The 18,645-nt window shown below is 43.1% G+C and overlaps 1 protein-coding gene across 2 annotated transcripts in view; it reads left to right on the top strand.

Moving 5' to 3' along the window:
- The window catches only part of IMP3 (IMP U3 small nucleolar ribonucleoprotein 3), a 165,545-nt gene that overhangs the window by 122,831 nt on the left and 24,069 nt on the right, over positions 1-18,645 (top strand). For both annotated transcript variants that reach the window (XM_086964453.1, XM_086964455.1), the window contains one exon: positions 12,198-12,270. In XM_086964453.1, the coding sequence (XP_086820579.1) occupies positions 12,198-12,270 (73 nt within the window). The remainder of the gene's footprint in view (positions 1-12,197; positions 12,271-18,645) is intronic.

The raw sequence follows: 18,645 nt of genomic DNA, 5'->3' as shown, positions 1-18,645 counted from the left end.
CGCTATTAGCTACTGTCTCTCTTTCTCTCTGGCTCTGTGCGCTCCGCGCTATTTCTCCTTCAGTCTTTCTCAGAGAGTCTCGGTCTTAGAATATTTCTCGGACTTCAAAATGGCGACTGTCCGCCTCGGAAATAATTAATAGCATAGATGCTAACGGCTAGCTGCCGCCTACGAACTAACTGACTCATTGCCTAACACTTTCGCTAATATCAAAGCCTGTCCCTTCATGGAAAGTTACGGCCAGTAACCTGCCGCCCACCAAATTCTTGTACCTCCCCGAACCAAGGACACGTTCCCAGCCGGCCGGCCTGAAGTTGTGTCTTCGGAGTGGAGAAAAATACAGTCTTTCGATAAGGGCCAGCCTGAACCGGTTCTCTCCAAGCGAACAACACCTTGAAACTAAAACATTACACTTGACCTAGAAAGCCTCTCCAGCTACCGGGCAGAAGGCAAGATGGAGTCTGTCCCGTTCAGGGCCTACAAGGCCCAAAATACGCATAACTCCACAGAAGATATACTAACACTTGTATAAAAGGATGGATCATCACTAATACTTATATATCTGTCCCCTAGCTTAAGTTCATAAGCCCTGATCTAAGGAAAAGGGTACGAAAATGCACTACTGTGCCTCATGGATAGGTCCCACTTATAGTCCTAATCCCTATACTATACGGGTGATAGACTGGAGTCATTCTCCATCATCCTCCCTCTAAAAAGGGCCAGAAAAAGTCGGTTATTACATTTCACCCTTGACTCCAGTCTATTATCCACATTCTACATAGAACTAACATCAGTAGAAGAATAATAAGAAACAAAATTAACTGATCTATGTCTCCCGCTAATTCTACAATATTGGAGTAGGGAAGGGATTATTACACATGGTTAAAGTACAGTTTTAAAAACAATTCATTGGCACAATTTAATACAATAAAAAGAACTTAAAAAAACAATTGTAAACTTTTTACACTAGATTCCATTCAATTATAGACAGAGTAAAAAAATCACATTGGGGGAGAGACAAACAAAAGACATCAGCTTTTAGTCATCAAAGTTACACCTCTGAGAACCTGCTTGTTTAGAATCTAAACCTAGGCCCAATATCTTGTAGACTTCCAGGTCAGATAGGTTCTCTCGATGGTGTATTATCCTACGTCGACGCGTTTCGATGGCTATTTAGTGATATACTGCCATCTTTTTCAAGATTTCGTAATTAGTCTCTCCTATAGGGCGCAGCAGCAGGGAAAGCTGTCGGAGTCCGTCCAGGTCTCTGGGGGCACTGCAAGACCATTGCAGTGGTGGATCACAAACCGGCATTGGGTCAATGGCAGATCCCTCTCCCTTACTGCTCTTCTGCCACTAAATAGCTGCCCTTAGCAAAATACTATTAAGTAGGTGGTATAACAGCCCCTTTATCCTTGGCCTATTTAGCTCCTCTGAAAACCCGCTTAGGTTATTTCTGGTGCTACCACCACCCTCGCATTAATTGTGATCGGTGTAATCCTGCACTCAAACTGTTTTGGCAAATCTCCAAAGAGTCCCGAATTCCAAGAGAAAAGGCATATACAAAACGAGCACAGGAGTTTGTGCTTGTTTCTTCAGTTTTTGCATAGATCAGCGAAAATGAGAAACAAAAGTTTTTGGCCCTCAGTGGGGTCTCTATGGCGCCCCACTGCCAGACCTAGGGGGTCAGGGTATTCATACCCTGGCCCTTTTCCTTGTTTTGTTTTTTATTTTTAACATTTATATTTTGGACTTGTCTGAGTCAGAGCACTAAGATGGCTGCCAACACTTCTGGTTGAAGTTTTGGCAGCCAATCAGATTTCAGCAAGGGGACTGTCTGATTCGCAGAGAATCCACATCCCTAGATATACACATTTGTTTTTCACTTAATATCTCAAAAACTACTGAACTGATTTACACCAAATCAGAAAAAGGACTCTTTCTGGACCAAGAGGTACCTTTTTGCCAAATTTGGTATGAATCCGTCCAGCTGTTGGGGATGTAGTAGTGTAAAAAATCCCTATGGGAAATTGGTTGGAAAAAACTGCTTTTGGGAACCCCCACACACTTTTTTGCAGCCCCCATTTTACAGACCACCCCCGAAACGTTCAAGACAGAAGCTGAAGCGAGTCGCAAACTAGTTTTTAAAATTTTCACAAAGATTTGTCAGGCTATGCCAATGTTACTGGCGAAACAAACGCTTTTCATATGGAAACTAGGTCCTACCTAAAACTACCTACTGACCACCGCCAGTAGGTAATGTGTACAAACTTACCTTGTTTATACTTACCAGGCATGGTAAAGGCATACATGCAAAGGACTGTGTGGTAAAGGATGCTTCCTGCACTGGGAAATCATTTGTAATAGTGTAATGCAATCCTGATAATGTGGCGCAATCGTTATTTGTATTTGCTATCCACGTAGCACAAAATGCTTTCCTGCAGAACCCTTTGTAATGCACAAGCTGAATTTGTTTAAAAAAAATATTTTGATACTTTTAACAGTAGGCCAAGCGTTGCTTAATGATCTACTGACCTTACATGACTCATTTAAACATGGACATAACTGTGGGTTAATCATTTGTGGGGGCTGTGACGAAACCTTTTGGACTTGAATCGTGTCAGATTATAATTGTGTTACCACTAGAGGGAACAGAAGAAGGTTGGATAGACACCAGGGGGCGAAGAACTGGGGGTGCAGGGCGTACTAAGGATATGAGCAATGATTGAAGTGTGTAGAGAAAATGGGTGTGTCTTATTGTTTGTTTTTCAATCCAATGAACAAATAACAAGAACTTGTGAACTATCGGAGGCCTGGGCCGGGGGAACCAGAATGTATCTCTCAATGACCTAACTGGGAGGGGGAGCCGGGAAGTGCACATGAAGGAGGGGGGTATTGTGCTAAAGGGTATCTCTGGCCTAGAAAATTGAAGCAAGAGAAAACCACCTAGGTTTCTGCTTAGGCTGGGGATTAGAGCACAGAAAATCAGGTGGCTTGCATTGAGTGGGTATGTTGGGGGTTATGTATGAAGGGTATCACCCCCGGACCTCACCTCAGTCAGCCCACAGGCGATCCCAGGAGTCTGCCATTGGATGAGCTTGTAGCCCTTTTTTCCTCCCTAATCAAGGCCTTGCTCTCTGCTTGGGCCCACCGTAAAAGTGTTGCGGGGGGTTGGGGATTTTCAATTAAGTTTTATTGTCTGTTTTGCCAGTAAGAGGCTGAGATCTATGAATAGAGTGGATTGGATTTCCTATGACATTTTGAAGGGGGGAACGGCTCCCACTTCCCAAGTCTGTTGGAGGCATACTCCTGTGCACCTGGAAAGTGTGGGTCCAGTATGTTGAGCGGGAAGGGCAAGTCCAAAGCGTGATTTGTGGGTCTGTTTTGTCAGAGGGACAGCCGGGCAACTCCCGGAAATTTTCTGGGGAGTCTGGTTGAGGGAAGGAATGCTTTGTGTAGAAAAAAATTGTAATAAGTTCAAATCGCACATTATGAGAGACCTTGTGGGGGAGAGCCAGTACTCCCACTCATTCTTTATCATGTATAACTTTCCCAAATTCTCTCTGCTAGGTATACCGTAATCCTTGAATTCGAGGAGGAAGTGTGCGTATTTGTGACTTGTAGAGCCAGGTGATGATGTGTTTGGCTGTAACCATAATATTAAGAGGTTGTCGAATGGTGTACCAGGGTTTCAGTTTCAGTTATGCCCCATCATAGAATGCGCGTTAACAGACCATAAATTAGGAATTGTTTATTGTGTAATGTAAATTGGTCTCGTAGGGTTTGAAGGAGAGAAAGTAGCCTTTTTTGGAATAAATCACCAAGTGCTTTGAGGCCTGCTGCCTCCCAGTGAGTAGGCTGTGGTCGGTTGAGAGTGATACCATCCAAGGAAAGGCCTCGAAGATGCGTGTCAATGGCCTAACGTGATGGGGTTTTGGTGATCTACCGAAGTTTGACCAAGCATTGCAATGCTAATTGTGGCAATTTCAGGGAGTTCAAATTGTTTCCCGAATTAGGGAGGACCACTCCCATTATTTCTGTGTGATGCAGCAGCGTGCGATTTCCTTCAATCTACTCGAGTCTCCCCCCGGAGCAGCCCCCCCCCCCCCCCCCCCCCGAGATCATCTGGCCAACCTCTGAAGTTGGCTTGCCCGATAATAAGCTTGAAGGCTGGGGGCTCCCAGGCTCCCAATGTCAGTTCAAAGTCAGAGAGAGGTAAGTGCCACTCCGTGCCAGATGCTGGCCATATCAATTCTCCTAGAAGTGTGTCTAGTGTCTGAGATACAGAGTGAGTAAGAAAGATGGAGGAGATTAACAAAGTAATAAAGAGGCTTGGGGAGAAGAAGCAGTTTTAGTGATGATGACACGACCCACCCACCCCCACCCCCTTCCGGGGATTGATAGCCGGAACGTGATCTGGCCTATAAGAGAAGAGATGCTCCTTCTCAGGTTCCACTCCTGTAAAAATGTGGATACCCAGATAAATGACTGTGATGCCCTCCCATTGCAGTGGTTCTACACCAAGGTGGGGAGGGGGGGGGGGGGGGGGGGGATGGGGGGGGACGCATCCCTGCACTGAGGGAAAAAAGTAAGATTTTCCCCTGTTCACCAGGAGTTTAGAGGCTGTGTCAAAATTGTCAAGTATGGGAGCTATATCATTTAAACCTGAAAGGGTATCCTTCAGATAGAGGAGAACATCGACTGCATATAATGAGACACATGAATGCCGTCAGGGAGTGAAATCCCCATATCTGTCCCGCCCTGCACAAGTCGATCGCCAGGGACAACATTGCTAGCGCAAAGAGGAGCGGTCATAGCGGGAAGCCCTATCGAATGTTCCTTCCAACCATGAAGGTTCCCAATATGTAGGTCCCTGATTTAACCTGGGAACAAGGTTTTTATATAGGAGTCTTAATAAATGTAGGAATTTGGGGCCAAATCCATATGGATGGAGGGCTTCGAACAGGTAGGTCCAGTTGAGTATATTGAAGAACTTTTCGAGGTCTGGAAGTAGAGCGCTCAAGTTAGGGTGGAGCTGAGGGACCTCCTGGAGGGTAACAGTATCATCTAGTTCAGTACGATTGGTCTGGTCAATTCTAAGAAAGGGTACGTCCCCCAGAAAGTCCTAGAATGTGTGCTAGTAAATGGGGCTGGCAGTGTAGAGGCGTTTGTAGAACTGGAAGAAGATGGGAAAGAGTTTCTGTTATGAGTAGACCAGTGTACCCGAGTGATCACAGAGAGTTGGGATTGTTGGGAGCTAGATACAACGGAGAGAATTCTTGTGAGTAGCCGGCCTGATTTATCGTCTTCTGTGTGCATGCATGCTGTATATGCAGACCAGTCAAAGCATCGGAGTTTCTCGAGCCTCCTCTTCATTGAGGGCAGTCAAGGTCGCCAGCTGGGTGGGGTGAGGGGAGGGGTGCCCAGTTACCACTTGATGATCAACTGTGATATAGTCTGCCTTTATGTTGGATAGATCAGACTCTAGGGAGCGGCAGATGCCATCTGCAGTCCAAATACAATGGCCACAAGCAACCACTTTCATAGCCTCCCCACTCTGCAGCCCGTGAAGAGTCTGAGCCCTCGTTGGACTCTGAGTAATCGACCAGTCGTGTTGCCAATTCGCCTCGTAAGATGCCAGTGCCTAGTCTCCCCATAAGGAGCAGAAATCTACCCTCTGGGTCTGTGATCGAGTCGTAAGCCATGTAGAGGACCCCAGCTCTGATAAATGTAACTCCCTGGACATATGTAAATTAAGTTCTGCAGAAAATATGACTGCACCAACGTTTTGGTAGATGGACATCCTCCACATGGACTTCCTGAAGGTAAGCGATGTGAAACCTGTTGTAACACTTGAAAGAGATATACATACCCTGAATGTTCCATGTGACCAAGGTGCATGTGCGGGTCATAGTGTAGGGGTCAATATGTTCAATGTGTCATGGGATATACCAATGGCTCTCCTAGGGATCCTCTTTTAGCAACTTGAGGAGGGGAAGGGTGTTATTGAGATTCCTTAAGCCAGTACAACATCGTCACAATAACATGCCTACCCCTCTCATAGATTAACATTGAGTATTCTTATTACATTAATATGTGTAATTCCTGATTGAGATGGAGTAGAACAGTCATGTTTGATACATATTGACTTGGAATAATGTACCTCTTTAAAGGAAAAGGTGGATGTATTATTACAACATAAAAATTCAATTTCAGAAAGTTGAAATTTGTCTGCTTTTAAGGCCCGTATGCCTTTTGCTAGTCTCCAATACAGACCTAGGGAGGGTGCAAGCTAGATCTTGTCCAATCCCTCTAGACAGCCACCCACAAAGGAAGCTTGGGTGTGTCTGTTGGGCCATTCACATCCTGATGGGTCATCATGGGAGGATGGGAGGGAGAAGCTGGCACTTACACCTGAATGGGCTGTGCCTAGCTTCCACACAAATGACTATTTACCCCCTAGAGGGTGTCTTGAGCCAGGGCTGAAAGGGAAGACATAGGTTCACTTTCAAGCTGCTCTTTGCATTCACCCCCACTTCAAAGGCACCACTTGATATGATAACTGAACTTCAGACCTCACCAGCTCAGTGCACTTCTGTACCTGTGGATACTCTGGCAGGAAGAAGGACTGCTGTGCGGCTGAAGGACTGCCACTGCTGGACTGCTGCTCTGGAAGAACTAACTTTCTGCTGTGGTGACCTTCCTACAGCCCTCTTTGCCTGGGTGGGAAGGATTGGACCTACACCACTTGAACCCAGAGTGACTCCAAGGGCTTGTCTGTTTGCCTCCTGTTTTGTAGTCTCAGGGACATCAACGACTTCCAACAACCCTACAACAGCACCTGTACTCTGCCATCTGTCAGTCTTACCCTGCCAAGTGGTGTCAATCTAGTCCCGGGCCCTTGGAAGTCCGTTTCAAAACATGTTCAAAATTCACACAACACCAACGGGAGGAAGAATATCCTTATTCCTCAAACAATGGGAAAATATCAGACAGACAATTGGAAGTTCAATTTGGTCAAATATGGGTATTGCATAGAGCTGACAAGAAAACCCACCCAAAACAAGAAGATTCCTGAAATCAGAGCGCATACTGATAGAGGCAGAAATCAAAGTCTGTACCAAAAACAAGCAATAGAATTGGTACTGAAACAAGAATGGTTCAAAGGGAACAACTCCCCGTATTTCCTAATACCCAAACAAGACTTCACTCTTAAGGCCAATCATGGACTTAAGGTCTGATGCAACGCTTCAAAATGTGTACTCTTCAGGAAATAATACCACAAATCCAAAAAGGAGGCTATATGGAAACAATAGATCTCAACGATGCCTACTTATATATCCCTATGTACAAAAGATACAAAAAGTACTTGAGATTCCTGCACAATGGAACACATTACCAATTCAAGGTCCTACCTTTCGGAATGAAATCAGCTCCACGAGTATTCACAAAATGCCTAGCCGCAGTAGCAACATACCTCAGAAGAAAGGGAAATCCATGCCTACCCTTATCTGGACGACTGGCTCATGAGAGCACATTCAAAACAAATATGCTACAAACATGTTCAATCAGCGATCCAAATGCTACAAAAACTGGGGTTTTCAATAAGCCAAAAAATAAGATCAACAAAACCAGAAAATGAAAAGAAATTCCTGAGAGCAATACTCAACAGAGGCAAAAGCATATCCCACACAAAGCAGGATACAAGCTATCCATCAGGAGACAACACTCTACCAGAAGGGTCAATCTCTGTCAGTCAGGAAGGTCATGAAACTAATGGGCATGATGGAATCGCGCATCCCACTTATCCCCCATGCACGCTTGCACATGTGCCCAATCCGAGAATGGCTAACCAACAGCTGGTCCCAAGCCACAGGAGATTGGGAACATCTAGTGGTTGTAACACAAAAAGTGCAATCAGAGATACAATGGTGGGCATCCAACAACATAGCACAGGGGAGACTTTCAGGAACTCGACTCCATCTGTGACTAATACCACAGACTCATCCCTCAATGGTTGGGGAGCACCCTGAAACCAGCTGAAAGTACGGTGACAATGGAACAAACCGGATTCCATAAAACACATCTACTTCTTAGAGATAAAAACAGTCTTCTTGGCATTGAAATCATTCCAAAGGCACATTCAGAGGAAGCCTATCCTGATACAAACCGACAATGCAACAAAAAAGTTCTATCTGAACAAACAAGGAGGTACAAAGTCCTTTCTCCTCATCAAACTAGCGCAGAAAATCTGGCAGTGGGCAATAGTCCACAACATCAATCTACAAACAGTACATCTACCAGGAGTAGACATCATAACAGCGGATCAGCTGAGCAGACAGAAAAATTGCCCACACGAATGGGAGTTGAAACAACCAACAGTACAATACAGTTTAAAGATCTGGGGGACACCAGTGATCGATCTGTTTGCAACTATGCGCTACAAGAAATGCCAGTACTTTGCCTTGAGGTTTCCACACCACCAGTCAGAAGGAAATGCACTTTCACTCAACTGGTCACGGACATTTGCTTATGCCTTTCCAACAGTACCCCTGATGCAAACAATGTTAGAAAAAGCAAAAAATGCAGGAACAGACAGGATCCTCATTGCCCCTCAATGGCCAAGACAAACATGGTACTCAACCCTCCTAGAACTATCCACAGCAGAGAGGTTCAAGATCAAAGCAGACAAAGACCTGCTAACAATGCAACAAGAACTTATCTTTCACCCGGAGCCAGCAACGCTGCATCCGGCAGCCTGGCACCTTAATACATAGAATTTGGCCACTTCACCTGCCTTTACGAACAATGGAAATTCTTAAAGAGGCAAGAAACCAGTACATAAGAAAATGCTATACAGCGAAATGGAAGCGATATACCACCAGTTGCAATAAGATCGGTTCAAAAGACTCTCAAGAAACAGTAATTACATACCGGACTTACCTCCTAGATAGTAACATCAACTACTCAAGCATAAAAGTACACCTGGCAGCAATAGTAGTATACACAAGAGGATAAACTGCAAGCTCTAACCATGCAGGAACCTTATTTACAAATACACAAGAATTACAAGGCTAAAGTAATCCTAAAGACATACCCACACTTCCTACCAAAGGTGGTATCTAAATATCATTTAGATCAAAATATCATCCTACCAGTTTTCTTCGAATACCCAAAAACTAAAGGAGAAAGAAGCCTCCATGCCATGGAGGTAAGGCGAGCGTTACTGTTTATTTGCAAAAAATGAACAAATCAGGACAGCCAAACAATTGTTTGTCGCCTACTCACATACCAACACAGGATCACCAGTCACAAAGGCAACCAGTGCAAGATGGATAGTACAACATACCATCTAATCATGCCAAAATAGAACTAACAATTCAGCCAACAGCTCACTCCACAAGAAAGAAAGGAGTAACCTTGGCTTTCGTGGCAAATGTACCCCTTGACTCTATTTGTGCAGCAGCAACAAGGGCATCTGCACACAGGTTTACAAAGCATTACTGTGTGGACATTCAGATGAGTAAGGAAGCTCAATTTGACAAAGGGTGCTTCAAAACCTGTTTGCAAAGTCCTCTTTTCATCACAGCCTCCCAAACACGGGAGAAACCGCTTCATAATCTAATGCACAGCATATGAATCAAGAAAAGGATTCTTGCTGCAAAACAAAATGGTTACTTACCAGTAACAGGTGGTAAAAAACATAGGAGTTCGGTTAGACCACAAACTCACATTGGGAGACCATACCACCTCCATTGCGGGAGCATGTTTCCATAGCCTTAGCTTACTCAGAAGAGTATTCCCTTTTCTGCCACTATCGACACGGAAAACATTGATTCAGGCATTAGTCCTAAGCAGTCTGGACTAATGTAATGCTCTGCTGATCTCACCAAATGAAAACTCCATAAAAAAACTCCAGGTGGTCCAGAACACCGTGGCCCGCCTAGTGACCAACGCCCCGCCCCCCCTTCCCTCCCCCCAGAACCGCATCACTCCCTCTTCTTTAAAAACTACACTGGTTGCCAGTACGGAAGAGGATCACATTTAAGATCTGTTGTATTGCAAATAAAGCATTAAACAACCTAGGCCCCAGCTACCTAAACAACAAATTTGTTAGCTATGTTCCTTTCAGACCCCTTCGCTCTGGAGCCAAAAGCATTGCTCCAAGTCCTGCGCTTTAAAAAAAACCTGCCTAGGTGCCAAAGCCTCCTACCATCTGGCCCCACTCTACTGGAATTAACTCCCCATGCACCTGCGTCAATGCACGGACTATCTGGCATTCAGAAAGCTGTTCTGATTGTCCCTCCTTGGGTTATTATAGCGGTCCTACCGCAGAGATACCCAAATGGGGTGATTCGGGCGCTCTATAAGTTAAATAAATAGAAATAGGAGTAGTTTTGCAGCTTGAAGAGTTTTCTGGATAAACATGTGACCCACTCGGCCTCCCCTACAATGAAAATGAATAGGTGGGGAAAGCAAATAATTAAACAAGTGATTTAACAACCATCTTGAAGACTACAAAACAGAAAAAAAATCTGAAGATGGCTACCACGCACGTCGACCTCCAGGATGCCGTCTGACCAAATGGCGGTCAACAGCGACCCAAAAAAAAAAGGAAGACCATTCTGGACCCAAACACTAAATGGGGGAATAGTGCACAGCATGTGAAACCAGAAAACTCTTCAAGCTGCAAAACTACTGCTACTGGTAAGTATCCATTTAGCTTCTGGCAATGTGTTGCAGAGATGTTCTATAACAAAGAAATAGTAGGGTATTTATGACCATGAGTACAGAGTTTATTAGCACTAGCGTTTTGTTTCTTCCAAGGAATGTTCAATATTTAGAAAACTGTGATTGAATGTAAAATTGAATGTCAGGGATCCAGTTTTAATCCAACTTATGAAATGCACTTTTTTTCACAATTCATTCAGTTTTGTCCGCGATTATTCATCCTGGTCTTGATTTCTGATAACGGTTGCTGATTTCTTTTTCAAACCATTCCCACCTTCGCAGCAGCTGTGAAGCCAAATTTATTAGGGAAACATTCTGCAAAATTCTGTTTTGCAGAAAAAAATTCTCAGCAAAAATGGAATTGTAGCAGATCAGCTTATGAAACTTGGCAAACTTAGTGAAGTGTGTAAACTACACAAAACCTTGGAGGGGAAATAAACATTTTCCCACCTCTAGTATCAATTTGAATGTCAAACATCTTCCATCTGAACATGCAAAGTGATGTTGCATTTATTGCAAAACAAAAACATATTATTTTGATGTTTTTTATAAATATAAACCAGTTAATTCTATTCTCATCCCTTATTTTCTTCGATGATCTCAATGCCCTTTTGACTTAATATTTGCTAAGTTAAGGACTCAATAGAATATAAGTTGAAATGCATAGAGAGATTATCTTTAGCTGCGGTAGTCCTTCCTCTTTTAATTGCGAAATACAAAAAAGAAATAGTCAGTTTCACTTTGAATGAACCCCTAACGAGGCATACTTGACTCTGAGGCAGGCTTTCTGGGTTGAATTTCAAGCTTATTGATTCTTGAAACTACACCCAACTCTTTCACGTTAAGCAATCTCTCTGACATGGTAACACATGTAAAATCACCTCTCCAATTCAGCAAACACGGAGTTTACTGTATAACGATTAGACCATAATGTCTGTCCCTTACATGCTACACACAACACTTCCATTTAGGACACATGCCACCCATGCAAGCTCTTGCCTGCAGTCGCTGGGTTATCACAATATATGAAAAATATATTGCCTCTTCAATCTAACACGCTTTTCTATAACTCTCCTCACATAAAAGGTGAATCAAGTATCTAGAGAGCACCTCTAGCAATCATGTCAGACACCAACTCTTCCAATTAGGACTATTGACATCATGCATTTCTAAGCAAAAATGGAAAGTATAGCATACAATTCTTTGAACAAGGTAGCAGTGCTGTGAGGGCAGACCAATGACTGTTGTGCCCTACACAAATGACAATTTTGTCTTCTTTTAAAAATAATTGGATGATTGATAATAACAGATCTGCTGAAATGTAATTTATTGTACTTGTTAACCACAAACAAATGCCCATGTACTTTTTCTCAGTGCCTAGTTGTTATGTGATTAGAAATACTTTGCTCTAAACAAATTGAACAATTAAGCACTGTGTAGCTAAACTCTTTCTCTGTTATCCTTAGAAACATGGAAGACTTTGTAACATGGGTAGATTCATCGAAAATTAAGAAGCATGTAATGGAGTACAACGAGGAGGTAAAGACCAAATGAGTTTCATGCCGAATTCAGTATTTACTTTTTAGGTGGTGCCTCTAGGGATTCAATAGGTCTTCATTTGTCACTTTAAACTGTTTTTAGTTGATTAAGTCATTGCTTCTGAAGAATATTCTTCAAATGTGATATGTTAGTGTGTTGCAAAACACTATAAATACACATGTAATTTACATATTTAACATTGTGTATGGTACAAATACATCAGTAAAAACTAGTCCTTAACCTTCGTGTTGACATTAATCTCTGGTTAATATCGAATGTCAGCATATTAGTTGCCGTCGCCTGTGATGACTTGCACTGGAAACCTAATTTTCGAGGCTTGTGAGCTGAAGATCTCATGCTTTTTATACTCCTGCCATCTAGTGTTGGGTCAGGATGTTTGCAAGTTGTTTTTCTTCGAAGAAGTCTTTCCAGTTACTCAGTAAGGTGATTCCTCCTTTCTGGGCATCGACTCCATTGTTAGATTGTTTTTTTCCGCCATCTGGTTCGGAAGTGTATTGCTGAGGAACCCGAAGAATGGTTCGAAACCGTTCTTCGGGTTGCCCTCTGTGTGCAATCCATTATACCTGCGTCGTTATTGTTTCGAATGCGTAGCCCACTGCTCCGTGTATTGGTTCGGTCGAGCAACATCTCTGGAAGGCCATTGAACCTAACCGCATCGGTCCACCCCGCAGTCGATGGAACGGACTCCATTCAAATTCTCTCCTCTGTGCCACGCAAAGTATACACGCGCAGACTCACACAAAGTGTGCAACCTGTGCCTATCTCCGGAGCGCAACAAATAGGACTGCAACACGTGCAGATCGTTTCGATCAAAGAAAACGCTCAGCAATCGTTGGGCTCAAAATATCTAATTCACGCCGTACATCTTCAATGAAGGATCCAAGCAAGAGGAGTTTGATGCACAAGGGGCCGAAGAAAAAGAGGAAGAACTTGTATCTATTCCAGAATCTAACTCCGAGATGGAAGACAACCTACTGCACGCTCAATGTCCTATGAGTACTGAAAACCCCTTGCCCCAAAAATCAACTTAGACCTAGCAAAAGATTTCGTTCCACCCCCACCTTCGAGCCACGGTCGGCACTGAGAAGATGTTTCTGACGCACAAAACCTATTGCTAAGCCTTCGGGATAGAGTCGGCCAAAGTCAGGCACTGAGTTGAAACCTGCACGCTAGAAGCCAAAGTCTCAAAATAAATCACCTAGGGCTCCTACAGTGTTTTTAGCGCTCGGAGCTTTTCAAATTCACCTCATAGGCAAAGCTGTTCTAGTCCGCACAGACAACATGACAGCTATGTATTAATTACAGAAACGGGGGGACTCACTGTCTCCAACTGTCACGCCTAGCACAAGCCATTTAGAAATGGGCTATACACCACAAGATGTATCTCCTGGCAGAACTTCTTCCAAGAGTAAACTATAAGATTACATATCTTCTTAACAGACAGAGAAAGCGAATCCACGAGTGGGAACTTCCTCCCCAAATTCTCCTCCCTTATTTTCAGGGATATGGATTTCCTCACATAAACCTGTTCGCCATAGCTCTAAACGCAAAGTGCCCAAGCTTCGCCTCCAGGTCAGGGATATTTGCCTATGCTTTCCCGCCTCTCCCACTCATTACGTTGGTAGTTCAGAAACTCAAAAAAACATCCCTCAAACTGATTATCATAACTCCCACATGGGCACGTCAGCCTTGGTTCACCACCCTGCTGGAGCTCTCAGTAGTTCCACACCAAAAGCAGCATCTCAACTTCAGTCTCCTTACTCAGAGCCATGGGGAAATCAGACATCCAAATCCCAAAGAACTCTACCTGGCGATTTGGCTCCTGAAGTCATGGAATTTGGTTATTTGCAACTACCACCAGACTGTATGAATATCCTAAGAGGCTAGAAAACCTACTAGGGCATGTTATGAAGCAAAATGGAAACGGTTTGTTATCTATTGCAACAATAACAATATCTATACTCTCGATTATTCTGAGAAAAACATAATCTGTTACATTTACAACAATCTGGACTAGCCTTTACATCCATTCGCTTACATCTAGCAGCAATAGCTGCATACTTACAAAACAGACCAACACTTATCTCTATTCAGAGTACCAGTGATTAAAGCCTTTATGGAATGATTAAAAAGGGTGATACCACCAAGAGTCCCTTCTGCACCAGTATCGAACTTGAACATAGTCCTTAACCTTACAAGGCTAATGGGTCCAACTTTTGAGCCAATGCACAGGTGTCAATTACAATTCCTCTCATGGAAGGTTGCTTTTCTCATTGCAATTACTTCACGAAGGAGAGTTGGTGAACATCAGGCATTAACTATACAAGAGCCTTTGTTTCAGCTTCACAAAGACAGAGTGGTTCTTCGAACCAATCCTAAATTTCTTCCTTGATTAGTTTTATATCAGTCAATCAGTTGAGTTACCTGTGTTCTTTCCTCAACCTGATTCTGTAGCAGAACGAGCTCTACACACACTGAATGTCAGAAGAGCTCTACTATATTATGTGGAAAGCACAAAAGAATTTTGCAAAACAAAACCGCTTTTTGTCACTTTTTTTCGCCACCACACATAGGCAATCCCATATCTAAATCCAGCATTGCAAGATTGACCGTGTAATGTATCCAGACATGTTATGTGAAATCAAAAAGAACCTTGATAATACCCACTAGAGCACATTTCACTCGCAAAATATGGGCTACTATGGTCTTCTTGAGGAATATTCCCCTAGCTGACATCTGTAAGGCAGCAATGAGGTCTACACCGCACACATTTACCAAGCACTATTGTGTAGATGTGTTAGCAAGGCAACAAGCTAATGTAGCCCACACAGTACTTAAAACAGTTTTTCAAACAACTGCAATAGCTACAGGTTAGCCACCACTTTGGAAGTATACTGCTATATAGTCCATGCAGAGTATATGATCTACAGCTCACATGCCTCGAACGGATGTTACTCGCCCAGTAAGCATCTGTTCCTGGCATGTAGAGCTGTAGATTCACAGGCCCCCAACCACCTCCCCGAGTACCTATAGTTGCTGCAGTTTCTTACTTTTACCTACATACGCATTGACATCTGGATTCTACACCTACTAACTCCATTCATACCCTCTGCGGGGGAAAAAATCCAACAGTGGAGTTTATGCCCATGCGCACTATCACCGAAAGAAGGAGTCCCCTTTCCTCATGACTGGAAAGACTTCTTCGAAGAAAAACCACTTGAAAACATCCGGACACAACACTAGATGGCAGGAGTATACAAAGCATGTGAATCTACAGCTCTACATGCCAAGAACAGATGCTTACTGGATAGGTAACATTTTCCTTTATCCATAAACAAAATGTTGGAATCCCTAAAATAAATATATCTCATAACCAAGTTAAAGTTAATGTTGTTTATTATTGTCAGAATGTGAATGGTGGTGGCTATTCTATGAGTGTTCTTCATAATTCAGGTACACTATACTCCGAGTTAATGGTGGTCTTTACCAGTTTTGCCTTAGAATTAAAAATTGTAGAAGTTAAAATGTTGCCAACTAAGTTTATAAACTTCACACTTTGTGAAAGTTGTGACATTTTGTAAAACGTTCCTACATGCAAAAATTACTGCAAGATGAGATGTTGCTAAAGAATTCTATCCCCAATACAGTTTTTTTTTTCCCCTTCGCAATTTAAATTTCTCAACCTTTCCAAACTTTAGGGAAACATATGCACAGTTTGTGGGTGGAGAAGCACCCCTACTTACATTTCTAACATATTTTTCTGCATAGTGTTCCTATCGCCAAACTCATTTTTCACTTGAGTGTTTTTTTGCTCTTTGGCTGCTTATTTCCTGATGCCACTAAACAGACAAATATATTCTCAAATCCCACATACTGTAAATGCTATGCCACCACTCCTATTTACTGTTTATCCCCAACGGACACGTGCAATCTTGCATGCAAGAGCTTATGGAGTGTTTTTCTTTTCTCAAGATACTTTTAGTTTCTTTCTTGTGTGCTTGTGTAATGTACCCAGGCCATTCACTTAGTGGGACTCAAGTGGGTCCATAAGTTAAAGGATCTGAAGTCTGAGGACCGTGCCCCTGGGACAATAATGGTGGATTCATAAGAAAATGTTCTCTTGTTGCCAGCCATTCAGTACCATTGGGTCCATAAACCTGAAATCGACAATGGGGAAAAACTGGTGTTGAGGAAGTTTGTGGACCAATGACCCAGATATCTCAATTCTTTTTTTAATCTATGGAGCCCATCTGAGACATTTTTGTTATCCTAGTTTCTTCAAAACTATTCAACTCAATTAAACGAAATCAAGCAAAGGCAATTCTATTCAGCCACTGTTATTTTTTTCTGTAGTTGGGAGCAAATATTTCTCTGAAAGTTAAAATGGGAGATTTCACTTTTTTTTAACACATCCCTTTATTTACCCTGTTTATTCCTCCTAAACCATCTTTCTCCCTTTAATTCCCCATCTCTTGATGGATATGCACAAATCTTGTCATGCCAAACCCAAATCGGATGAACTTTTCTTTGGTGGAGTTCAATAGATCTGTATAAAACGTTACAAAGTATTTAAAAAAAAAAAAAGTCTGTTCAGTGGGAAGCCAGGCCTCTCACTGATTCGGTATTTATTTGTATGTGTTCTTTTTTATTTTTTTTGTCACACACCACTCCAAACAAGGCCTCGACGCAACTTGGGCTGTGTGTAATTTCATTTATTGGGTAAAGTCTTCACACCTCTTTTCGACCAGTCCAACCACCGTGATCCATATCAAGTGCCATTTTGGGAGTGCTATTTAAACAATAACGAGGTTGTCATATTCCACAACGAAAAAATACTTGAAATAAATCATCATGATTAAAAAGAGCATGTGAGAAATGTAAAAATATAAAATCGTTTGTAGCGATACAACGAAAATGAATTAATTAATCAAAACATCCTGCAATTCCACAATATAATCTTAAAATCATTTGGCCGTGCTAGGCATAGGACAAATATGTGCTTCTTGCTAATTTCTGCTATTAGAAAGTACATACATTGCATCATTTATTTATGTCAAATAACATTCAATTTCCTTTAATTTATGTAACCATCACAACTTCCATTTGTTTAAAATATATATGTTAACCCCTTCCATGCTGCAGCGATTTCGCGGCAGTGCGGCACTTCCGCAAAACGGGCAGGGCCGCGTCGGCCATTGGCCGACGGCAGCACTGGGGAGGTAGTGCTGGCGTCGGCCAATGGCCGACGGCAGCATGGAAGGGGTTAAAGGCATGTGATCTGTAGATCACATGCTATGCATAGATCGCCATCTAGTGTTGGGTCCTGATGTTTGCACTTTGTTTTTGTTCGAAGAAGTCTTTCCAGTCACGAGGTAGGTGACTTCTCTCTTCGACGTGCAATTCACTACCCTTGACGGTATTGTTATTGATTGCAGTTCCTCATTCGACGCACATCGTCTCACCTTGGAAACTCGTGGCAGGCCGTAGGGCCTACCCACGCTGCCCGGGTTAGCAGTCAATGGAACTGACTCCCTTCAAGTTCTGTCCCAGGTGTTGTGATAAGTTTCGCACTGACTTGCATGGACTGTGCAACCTCTGCTTGTTCCCAGAACACAGCGAGAACAACTGTAAACCATGTCGATCGTTTCGATCAAAAAATACACTTCTTGACCGTCTGGTTCGACGCCATGAGATGCAACACCACAGCGACTCCTCACCGACATCTTCGGCGAAGATTCTGACACTGAACATCAAGCTCAAGGAGCTGAAGAAGAAGAACTGATCTCTTTGTCCGAGGTCGACTCCGACATGGAAGAAGAGGAACAGGTTACTCTGGGTCAGCGTACTGTGAGTAAAGATACCCCTTTGCCCACTGAACCTAAAACAAAGGCTCCGGTCCCTCCTCTGCCCTAGGGGCCAAGGTCGGCACCTACAAAAGAGTTTCTGATGCTCCGCCCTCGCGTCCGGCTCCGAAACACAAAGAGAAGCCTTCCGGCTCGGGCCGGCCCCACTCTGGCACCGAACCAATTCCTTCAGCTCCGAAACACAAATCCAAGCATGTGTTGGTCACAATACCACCGTTGACCAAGATTCCACCTTCGATACCGAAAGGTTTGGAGCCAAAACTTTCCATGCCCAAAGGCTCTGAGCTGAAACCTTTGTCGCCGAAACCAGCACATAAAGAGAAAGACACTCCCTCTAAAGAGCCTCGGCCCAATGACCCGCCTTCAGATCCGTAACAGAAAAACTGGTGATCCACCCTGAAACAGGACATATTCATGCTACTCTTAAAAAAAACAACTGAAGATTGACCTATCAGAGGACTACCATATTCCCCTAAAAAAGTGAGTACTA

The sequence above is a fragment of the Lissotriton vulgaris genome, chromosome 1_1 (assembly GCF_964263255.1).
Source record: "Lissotriton vulgaris chromosome 1_1, aLisVul1.2, whole genome shotgun sequence".
NCBI lineage: Eukaryota > Metazoa > Chordata > Amphibia > Caudata > Salamandridae > Lissotriton > Lissotriton vulgaris.
This window is presented reverse-complemented; position numbering and strand designations above follow the sequence as displayed.